The sequence below is a fragment of the Myodes glareolus genome, chromosome 8 (assembly GCF_982192425.1).
Source record: "Myodes glareolus chromosome 8, mMyoGla1.1, whole genome shotgun sequence".
Classification (NCBI taxonomy): domain Eukaryota; kingdom Metazoa; phylum Chordata; class Mammalia; order Rodentia; family Cricetidae; genus Myodes; species Myodes glareolus.
In genome coordinates, this window is record NC_142033.1 from 72,918,529 (window position 1) to 72,930,088 (window position 11,560).

The following is an 11,560-nucleotide window of genomic DNA, read 5'->3' on the forward strand; positions in this document are numbered from 1 at the left end:
GTGAAGACAGAAATTAAGAAAGAAACAAAAGACATTCTAGAATTTAACGAAAATGAAAACACAGCATGGCCAAACTTATGAGAAATAATGAAGACAGGTCCAAAAGGCAAGCTCATTGGACTAAGTAACTACATCAAAAAAATGGAGAAATCTCTTATAAATAATTTAACAGAACACCTGAAAACCCTAGAACAAACAGAAGAAATCACACCCAAAAGAATTAGAAGGCAAAAAAATTACTCAGGGTTGAAATCAATAAAGCAGAAAAAATATAAAGAATCCAAAAATCAAGAGTTGATTCTTTGAGAAAATCAACATAATTGACAACTCAAAGCCAACCTAACTAAGAGGTGGAGAGAGAAAATCCAAATTCACAAAATAAGAGGCAAAAAGAACAATATAACAATAGACATCAAGGAAATCCAGAGAATTATAAGGATATATACTTCAAAAACATGTACTCTACAAAATTAGAAAATCTAAATAGAGTGGAAAATTTTTCATATATACCATCTATCAAGGATAAATAAAGACCAGATAAACAAATTTAAACATAATTACAGCCCCTAGTGAAATGGAAGCATTCATTAAAAGTCCCCTTCCCCCCCCAAAAAAAAGCCCAGGAACAGATGGTGTTAGTGTAGGAATTTACCAGACTTTCAAAGAAGAGTTGATGTCAATACTCCTCAAATAATAATTCCACAAAACAGAAACAGAAGGAATATTGACCAAATCATTTTATGAGGTCACAGTTTCCCTGATACCCAAACAAAATAAAGACCCAACAAAGAAAGAGAATTAGAAACCAATTCCCCCGTGAACATAGGTGCAAAAATTCTAAATAAAATACTTGTAAACTAAATCCAGGAAAACATCAAAAAGATCATCCACCGTGATCAAATAGGCTTCATCCCAGAGATGCAGGGATGGTTCAACATATGTAAATCTATGAATGTAGCCCACAATATAAAGAGACTGAAAGACAAAAGCGACATGATTATTTCATTAGCTATATAAAAGGATTTCAAAAAGCCCAACACCTCTTCATGATAAAAGTACTAAAGAGATTAAGGATACAAGGGACACACCTCTTCATAAATAAAGGCAGTTTACAGCAAGTTCATAGCCAGCATCAATTCACATGGAGAGGAACTCAAAGCAATTTCACTAAAGTCAGTAACAAGACAAGGTTGTACACTCTCTCCACAAATATTTAATATAGTACTTGAAGTCTTAGCCAGAGAAACTAAAGAAGATTGAGGGGGTACAAATTGGAAAAAAAGAAGTCAAAGTATCTTTAATTGCAGATGATATGATAGTATATATAAGTGACCCTAAAAATTCTACCAGGAAACTTCTATATTTGATAAACACTTTCAACAAAGTGGCAGAATAAAAATTAACACACAAAAGTCAGTAGACCTTCTATATACAAATGACAAAAGGACCGAGAGAGAAATCAAAGAAATAATACGTATCAAAATAGTCTCAAATAACATAAAATATCTTGCATGCTCAATCTTACTACAAAAGTATTTGCTCAACTATGTTCATAGCAGCATTATTTGTAATAGCCAGAACCTGGAAACAGCCTAGATGCCCATCAATGGAAGAATGGATAAAGAAAGTGTGGAATATATACACATTAGAGTACTACTCAGTGGTAAAAAACAATGACATCTTGAATTTTGCATACAAATGGATGGAAATAGAAAAAACTATCCTGAGTGAGATAACCCAGACCCAAAAAAGATGAATATGGTATGTACTCACTCATTAGTGGACTCTAGCCATAAACAAAGGACATTAAGCCTATAGTTCACAAGCCTAGAGAAGCCAAATAACAAGGTGAACCCAAAGCAAAACATATATAGATCCTCCTGGAAATTGGAAGCAAACAAGATTGCTGGGCAAAAGTTGGGAGCATGCGGGTGAGGGTAGGGGTGGGAATGGGATTGGGGGAAGGGGAGAGGGGGACAGGGAAGGGAGAAGGGAAAGATTGGGGAGAGCTTGGGGAAGTGGGAGGGTGGAGATGGAGGAAGAGCGGATATAGGAGCAGGGTAGAAGATAGCTACATTAAGGGAGTCATTTCAGGATTGGCAAGAGACTTGGATCTAGAGGGGGTCCCAGGTGTCCACAGGGTTGTCCCCAGCTAGTTCCTTGGGCAGCAGAGGAGAGGGTGCCTGAACTGTCCTTGCCCCACTATCACACTGATTATTATCTTGAATATCACCATAGAATCTTCGTCCAGTGACGGATGGAAATAGAGACAGAGACTCTCATCAGAGCAAGGACTGAGCTCCCAAGGTCCAGTTGAAGGGCAGAAGGAGGGAGAAGACGAGCAAGGAAGTCAGGACTGTGAGGGGTTGGTCCACCCTCTGAGTCAGTGTGCCTGTTCTAATGGGAGCTCACCAAATACAGCTGGACTGGGACTGAACAAGCATGGGATCAAATCAGACTCTCTGATTGTGGCTGACAATGGAGGCTGACTGAGAAGCCATTGATAAAGGCGCTGGGACTTGTTTTTACTGCATGTACTGGCTTTTTAGGACTCTAGTACATTTGGATGCACAGCTTCCTAGGCCTGGATGTAGAGGGGAGAGCCATGGACTTCCCACAGGGCAGGGTTCCCTGCCCTCTCTCAAGCAGGGAGGGGGAGGGAGGAGAGTGAGTGGGAGAGAGTGAGGGGAATGGGAGGAGGGGAGGAAGTGTAAATTTTAAATGGCAAAAAAATCTTAAAAAACAAAGATCCAACAATACCACTCTTAGACATGTGTACAAAGGATGCGTCATCTACCACAGAGACACTTGTGCAACTATGTTCACTGCTGCTCATTAATAATAACCGGAAATTGGAAACAACCCAGATATCCATCAACAGATGAATGAATAAGAAAAGTTGGTACATTTACCCAGTGGAATATTACTCAACCATTATTTAAAAAATGAAATCATGAAATTCTCAGATAAATGGACAAACTAGAAAAAAATCATCCTGAGTGAAGTAACCCAGATCCAGAAAGACAAATATGGTATGTATTTGTTTATATGGGGATGGTAGCTGTTAAATTGATGAACAAACAGCTACAGGTTGTTTACTACAGGTTGAGAGGAAGGGACTAAGGGCGAGGGAGGTATCTCCCCAGAAGGGGGAATTGAAGAGACAATGATGGATGGAAGCTGGGAAGGGGGACTGGACTGAGGGAATCAAACAGGAAGCTGGAGGGAAGAAGGGGCAATGGAGGGAATACAGGAAGAGACAGCTAAAGCTAAGGGCTGTTTGAGGGGTCATATGGAGACCTAATGCAATAGAAGCTTCCTAAATTATATACATAGATGAAGCTTCTAAATGAAATCACCAAATAACAGGGTGACCCAACTGGATATTTCTCATCACCAAATGAAGTTTCCAGTACCTGGAAGGAGTTATATCTAATTGAGGTCTTGGCCAAAGAGGTCCCATGTGAATCCCTAAACCCAGGCTATTGCCAAGGCTACCGGTGGTTCTCCACCAACTGACAGTAAGGCCCTATTATTGGAGAAAATACCTACAAGACTCGTTGAACGCAGAGAAACTGAGCTGGTGCCTAGCTACAGTTTCACCCCTGCAGACTAGTGCTCACAGTACTAGAAGGTACTCTGAACGCCTCCAAAGGAGAAAGGTAAACCCCAACCCATCTATAAACCTTCAGTAGACAGTGGTGTCCTGCCTGCATACACTGGTGTACTAGTGACACAAAGCTGTGGCCAGCTAACTAACCAGCCAATCTGTGATTGGATTTAAATCTATTCCGTGAGATGGAACACATGCCCAGCACTGTGTAGGTGGTCAAGAACCGGAGACCAGACTGACTGAACACTACTGTTCTGCTAAAGGAGCATAGCTTTATGCTCAATGACTCCTAACAACACTCTGCTCTGCTCACAGGTGTCCTTCTCAGGCATCAGAGAAGTTCCTCCCGCAGCAGCTGGGAACAAATACAGAGACCCATGCCAGACAATAGGCAGAGAGTGAGAGACCTTGGAACACTCAGCCCTAGAAGGTAGGTCTTCATCAAATCATTCCCTGCAGGGCTCAGTGAACTCCATGTAAGAGGAGGCAGAAAGGGTGTAAGAACCAGAGGGATGAAAGGCACAAGGACTCAAGGCCTTCTTGTCAGGGCACATGAGAAGTAGGTGGCAACTAGTATAGATGTCAGCCCACTAGAGGCGTGGTTATTTAACAGAGGATTAATCCTGTCCAGATCTGCAGGACTATCAACTCTGGAAGCTGTTGCTTACATTGGTGAGACAGCTTGGTATCTCCCTATACCTGCATTATAGTGTGTAATCTCATGATTGCGTCTCAATCTATGGACACACATATCTGTGGATGGTCAGGTAGATGACTTTTAATTTTAGCTATATAGTCTGATATATAGAATATATACTAGGACTTGCTTCATAACTGGATCAATTTGTCCCACAAGGACTGTGGACACTGGAAACCTTGCCCTGTTCTTTTCTTTTTTTTTGGGTGACTTACCCTACTCCAAGAGACCATTGAGAGAATTTAGCCACACAGTCAAACCTTGATTCCTACAGCTAAACTTCTGCTTCCTTCTCTGAGATACATTAGAAGCCAGTTCCCTGCAGCTATCTTCCATTTGGCAGGGCATGCACTCAGGAAAGAAGTCTTTCATAAGGGCCACATTTGGGACCTTCATAGATAAAGGGACATGCAAGCTCCTTTGAGACTGAGTGTCCTAATTCTCCCATAGCTGACTTGGGAAAGTGCTAGCTCAGCTGACCCTCAGCGCTAACCCTAAAGAAAAGCCATTCACTCACTGCACCTACCCATTTTTCCCTTTGCATTTTCCATCACTAACCCATAGCTAATCAAGGCAATCTAGAAATGTGGTACTTTGTCCAAACTCCCTTTAGTCTTTGGAGCCTATTAAATCAACCTTTCTGCTTCCTAATGCTGCTTGGACGTCTTCCCAGCCACTCCTCCCTGAGCCATAAACTGCTGACTTCATTTCCCCAGAAAGCTCCCATCTGCCTTATGACCCTGAGAGAAACACTGGATTTATAATCTTGTGATTACCAGAGAACTGCCTTTGTTTGGTGTGTGTGTGTGTGTGTGTGTGTGTGTGTGTGTGTGTGTGTGTATAAACTGGAAACTTTTTAAAAGAGCAGGTTGAGAAGAATAAAAAGCATAATTCTAAGAGCGAATGTATGAGCTCCTTCAGTCACTCCTTAGACTAAGAATTAGATTCTAAATCCTTGACTGCCCTGAGGGAACTGCTCTGAGCTTTGGCAGGGAGTCAGTAACTGGACTCTGCTGGCCCTCGACACCTTCTAGACACAAGGCTGGCACACATAGGAACTCACAAACCTGAGGCAGCACACACGACCTGCACAGGTCTGCACCAGATGGGCCCTAGAGCTGAAAGGAGGAGCAGACACACGCCCCATCCCCAACCCAGAAGCTGTCTACAGTTGATAGCCACATGCAAATGAACAATTAGCTTCCTCCAAGGGAGTCTCACTGGGGAAACAAACCACTCTTAAGGGCAGGCCCCATGCCCAGCAGTGGATGCCAACACAGAATGAGCTCAGTGGCAAGTTTGGAGAGTCTTTGTCTCACATATTATGTCGGGCATTTTTCTACCCCACAGGTCCTTTGCTTACGTATTGTGTCTTTCAGTTTTGTGTTTTTAGGGGATCCCTGTGTACTTTTATGTCCGTGTGTGTGTTGTGTGCTCTCTCTTTGGCTCTTTTTCTTGTTGGTTGCTCTGTCCTATTCTGATTTGTTTGTCTTGCTTTATCTTATTGTACTTTATTAGCACCCATATTTTATTAACCTCTCCTTATCTCTTTCAGAACAGGACTTGGCTCCAACATTGAATTTCCTGGTGCGCCTTTTCACTTAAACTGCACATGTTGTATTTCTTTTTGCCCCGCTTGCTTCTTTGAAATGTAGACCTGCATAAGAGTGATGGCCAACAAACATCAGAACAATCAGAGTCAATATCGGGATGGCTTGAAATCTCCTCTCTGAACCAAATTACATTACCTTTTTTTTTTTTTTCAATTTAGCCTCAGACTGATTCTTGGGACAAGGGCAGAAAACAGACACATTCTTTCCAAAAATTTCACACTAGTCTCCAGTCTCGTTGCTAAAATTGTTCCTCTCTGAAACCTCTTGAGATGGATCTCCACCATCTGCACAGCCCTCAGCACTGCTGAATCATAACTTAGTTCATGGAGATCTTGATCATCCATCTTTTCTATAAAATATCACACTGGTCCACTCTATTATGACATGATGCTGAATGGACCAGTACTGATAAGGTATACGTACATCAGAGGATGGGGAATATCCAAACAAAATTCAAGAGGCCTCTATCTCAATGAAATTTCCGGGAGTCCATGGTATGGGGCACGTAGAGATAATCCTTTTCTAAGGTGAAAGATTAAATTATTGTACCTGGCCCCACCCATAACCGAGAAAGAAGCACAATGCTTAGTAGACCTATTTAGGTTCTGTTGACAGCACATTCCTCTCTTGGGTGTGTTGCTCTGCCAATCTACTCAAGCTTTGAAAATTGCGAGCTTTGAGTGGAGCCTGGAACAAGGAGATGGTTCAACAGGTGCAGGCTGCTGCGCAGGCTGCTGGACCACTTGGACCATGTGGTCCAGCAGACCCGATGGTACTTGAAGGGTCAAAGTCAGATAGGGATGCTGTTTGGAGCCTTTGGTAAGCCTTCATGTGAGAATCACAGAAGAGCCCTTTGGGATTTTGAAGAAAGGCACTATGATAATCTGCAGACAACTATTCTCCCTTTGAGAGACAGCTCTTGGCCTGCTCTTGGCCCTTCATGGAAACTGAATGTTTGACAATTGTCCACCAAATCACTCATGAGCTGGGTGTTATCTGCCCTATCAAGTCATAAAGTAAGATGTGCTCGGCAACAGAGGCAGAGGCAGTGAATCTCTGTGAGCCTGAGGCCAACCTGACCTACAAAGTGAGTTCTGAGACAGCCAGGACTGTGTAGAGAGACTTTACACACACATGCGCACACACATGCACAAGAAAGAAAGAAGGAAAGAAAAGAAAGAAGGAAGGAAGGAAAGAAGGAAGGAAGGGAGGGAGGGAGGAAGGAAGGAAGGAAGGAAGGAAGGAAGGAAGGAAGGAAGGAAGGAAGGAAGGAAACTAGGGTGTTGGGTCCTCAGAGTGAAGATCCAGATGTGGCATACAGTTTCCTGATACATGAAATGGGGTAGTCATGTCCAGAGCAACCTACATAGGTCACCATCAGATGAAATATAAGGAACTGAGGATGAGTGGCTTAAACTTGATATTGGGAGGATTTTTTCTCTTCCAGGACTGTCCAGAGATGAAAACTGGGCCCCAGGGGAGAGTTCCTGCTGGAATGTTCTAGGTAAAGCTGTTGGTAACGTGTGAAAACTATTTTCTCAAATGTCCAGTGGAGAGATGTGTGAGTACAGAATGAAGAGGACTGGACTCAATAACTTTAGGACATTTTCATGTGCACGCGAGGAAGGAAGGACACTTTCACCCAGGGATGGAGCAGGGACAAAGGAGAGGGTTTTCCAGGAAGGGCAGTATCTTGAGGGAGGAGACAGGAAGGCTAGCATTGGTTTTGTGTCTTTGTCCCCAGTCTGGTGTCGATTGGTCTGAATGACTTCTGGCTACCCATTCCTACCCTCATTAATAAAATGCAAAGGTTGGGCTCCCTGAGGCCATTCCAACCTAAGCAGTCAATGATGTTAATAACTCAAAGGCCATTCCAACTCAGGCAGCAAGATTCTACTGATTCAAATAGCAAGGGTCTTAATGACAAGCAATCATCTGATTAGGCCAAAATAAAATGGGTTTGAGGGCTGAGGAGATGACTCAGAGGTCAGAAGCACTGATTTCTTTCAGAGGACAAAGTTTCAATTCCCAACACTCACATGGCAGCTCACAATTATCTATAACTTCAATTCAAGGTGACCTGACACCCTCTTATAAACTCATAAGACACTGTACACATGTGGTACATAGACATGCATGCAGGCAGCACACCTGTATACATAAAATATAAATTAATAATAATACATTTTTAAAAAGAAGAATATGGGTCCGATATTGGGTACTTCAGATTTTATGGGTTCTCTGCCACACGTTATTTTTATTATGCCTTATTCTATTACATTTATAACTCACAATGACATTGTAGCATTTATTCCTAGTTTATGAGCCATACAAGAGTGGGCTACGGGTCAAGATTTGGCCATTTATCAGTTTTTAGCAGTTTTGGTTTGGGTTGGTAGCATGTTCCAGTAAGAATAAGGTCAGCAATTCAACTTAGATGTATATAAAACCCCCTGAAGAGGCAACGAGAAATAGTGAAAAAAAGGGAAATAAATATCAAACAGGTAATAGGACAATGCCCAAAGATAATCAATGAATAACAATGTTAAAAGAATATAGAGCCCACATAGGTAATGCTGGCATGGGTGGGGGTGGAGATGAATGAACAGTAACTATGGGTGATTTTCTAAGGCGAGGCGCACAGTGGACTGGGGTGAGTCTGTGCAGCCCAGAAATCATTCAGAGACCAGAATGCCCATCCCTAATTCAAGTCATAGCACTTCGGTAGGATAAAGAGGAGTGTTAACTGGAAGACATTCATCGTGTCAAATGAGCAAGGTCCAGAAGCACTGACTAATAGGAGAAGATTAAACATAGACAAATACTAACAGGCGCGTTAAGTAGCATTTTAACAGGACGAATGACCCTGGTTCACACATATTTCAAAAGTGCAAACACCATAAAAATTGTAAACACTCGCAGGACTTGGGGGGGCGCTAACATGAGTCTGGGTAAGAGCAGAGATGATCAGTGCCTGGAAAGGGGGCCATCTGGTGTAACTAGCAAGTGGTAGACTCGCATCTTGGCTCCACCATCTACCAGTCTGAACCGGAGGGGAGAGGTAGAAAGCAAGCACCATGCTTGAGGGCCTGGGGTCAAGGCAAAGATCAAGACACCTGAAAAATATTTCCTAGAATCATAAAGACCTCTCAGATTCACATCACAGTATTTGGGGGAGGGAATCCTAAGAACATGCCCATTTTATACTAGGATAAACTGAGGCTGGGGGGGGGGGTTCGTTCTTCATCATCTAGTTCAGCTGCATGAGAACAAGTACTAAAGGTGAGTATTCTAGAGTATTCTAGACACCTGCTTGTTAGGAAGACAGGTGTAGTGCTCAAGAGTGAGCCGCGCTGACACAAGAGTGACACCCAGAAGTCTCTCTGTTACATGTGGTTTCTACAATTCCAAAACAAACAAAAGAGCCCATGCTCCCTCCCTTCCTCCCCGATATAGCTATGTCTATAAAAAGGCTAATGCCCACCATCCTTTCATAACTCAAGAGCCCACAGCGGCCTCCACAGCAAATTCAACCTTTATAAAGAGGTGGCTGAAAAGTTGCACGCTCTGTCTAGCTGTTAGCTATCCAGCATCATAAATGAACCTTCCATGTTCCGGACTTTGAAGAACAAGTTTCTCTGGTTTGGTGTGTCCCCAGAGTCCCAAGAGGAGACACATGTACTTCCGTCTCCCCAAGACCAGGCCACTCTGCTCACTGATTCCTTCCTCATGGCTAATCCCAGAGGTCCTCTAGAATCCCACCATACAAAGCTAACCCTTCCCCAGGAGGGGGCACTGGTCAGTCATAGGCTGCCTCATGCACCTGCTACACAGAGGCTGCACTGTTCTGGCTCTAAATTGTTTCTTTCCCATTGGAAACTGGATTCTTCAGAAGTAGGACAGTACCCACCTGCCCTGGACCCCTCCCTGCAGCTCTGAGCAGTCCCTTTTCCTGTCCCTTAAATTCTTCTTTAAAAATTTTTAATTTATTTTTTAAAAGAAAACAAACGTTTTTATTTTACATTCCAATCCCAGTTCCCACTCCCCCATCCTCTCATTTCTTCACCTACTTCCCACACCACCCCCTATCCACTCCTCAGAGAGGGTAAGGCACTCTGCTTTGGGGAAGGTCCAAGGTCCTCCCTATTATATCTAGGCTGAATAAGGTATCCATCCAAGAGAATGGGTTCCCCAAAAGTCAGTACAAGCAGTAGGGATAAATCCTGGTGCCACAACCAATGGTCCCACAGTCTGCCCCAGCCATACAACTGTCACCCCCATTCAGAGGGTCTAGTTTGGTCATCTGCTGGTTTCTTTTCTGTCCAGCTGGAGTTGGTAAGCTCCTGTTAGCTTAGGTAAACTGTTTTGGTGGGTGAGAAGCTAAGTAACAATGTGAACCCTAAGCAAAACATACATAGATCCACATGGAAAGGGGAAATAGGAAAGATTGCCTGACAAAATTGGGAGCATGGGGGTGCGGGGAGAAGAGAGGGCAGAATGGGAAGAGGAGAGAGAAGGGGAGTGGGGAGGAGAACTTGAGGGAACTGAATAGTTGAGATGGAGGAAGGACAGAGCTGAGAGGAAAGAGATACTTTGATTGAGGAAGCCATTATGGGGTTAGCATAAATCTGGCACTGGAGAAATTTCCAGGAATCCACAAAGATGATCCCAGCTAAGACCTTAAGCAATAGAAGAGAGGGTGCCAGAACTGGCCTTGCCCTGTAGTCAGATTGATGACTATCTTAAATGTCACTATAGAACCTTCATCCATCGACTGATGGAAACAGACCTGCAGCAGAGCACTGGGCTGAGCTCCCAAAGTCCAGTGGAAGAGTGGGAAGAGTGAGAATGTGAGCAAAGAGGTCAAGAACTGTCCCTTACATTCTATCCTAGACTCTGGTCCTCTGAATTCCCACCTCAGCTCAGGATATTCCTGGGCCTTCCTTTGGAACCCTCCACCTTCCTATACACAGAAACACTCTGAACTCCTCCCCAGCATTCCCAGGGCATTCCCACTCCTTTGTAGAGACCTGGAATCCCATCTTGGTCTTTTGTGGTTCAGTGAAACCATGGCATCTCTGTGCACCCGCTCATGCCACTCAGTAGCCCTGCCCTCTTCAGTCTATGTCCCAGGACCCGCACATACCCACAGCCCGACGGCCATCACCACCACGAAGTAGATGACAATGACTGAGATGTCAGCCGCATTGCGAATGCGCTCATAGGACGGTATGGGTGAATCTGTGGTGGTGACCACGGGGCTCAAGGTGATACTGTCCATGGCGGTGGCGAGGAGTCCCTCTGGCTCACTGGCTCACCAGGGCCGCTCACTCCTTATAATGCCTTTGGGTTAATGATCAGCCCCGAGGGAGGGGACCCATGGCAGCAATGCTGGGCCCCTGTCGCTGCTGCTCTGCAGGGCACCTTCAGGAAGCCTCTCCCCATGTGACCCATTGAAAGAGGAGCCAGCAAATCTGTAGGAGAGACTGTTGTCAGGTAGCCGCCCGCAGGTAAGGGCTGTTCTTCGAGCAGGGAGGGGCCTGCAGGGGGTGGTGCCTCCTGGCACAAAAGTCCTCTGTACTCCCGCAGTGGGCACCTCGCGTAGTTGCCACGCCCGGACTGCCGCATCCTTCGTGG

At 44.2% G+C, this 11,560-nt stretch overlaps 1 protein-coding gene across 1 annotated transcript in view; it reads right to left on the minus strand.

The window, feature by feature from the left end:
* The window catches only part of LOC125387503 (sodium/glucose cotransporter 1), a 70,076-nt gene extending 58,731 nt beyond the window's left edge, over positions 1-11,345 (minus strand). Inside the window, exon 1 of the mRNA XM_087909120.1 lies at positions 11,070-11,345. Within this exon, the coding sequence (XP_087765246.1) occupies positions 11,070-11,204 (135 nt within the window). The 5' untranslated portion in view covers positions 11,205-11,345. The remainder of the gene's footprint in view (positions 1-11,069) is intronic.
* Between the last annotated feature and the right edge of the window lie 215 nt (positions 11,346-11,560).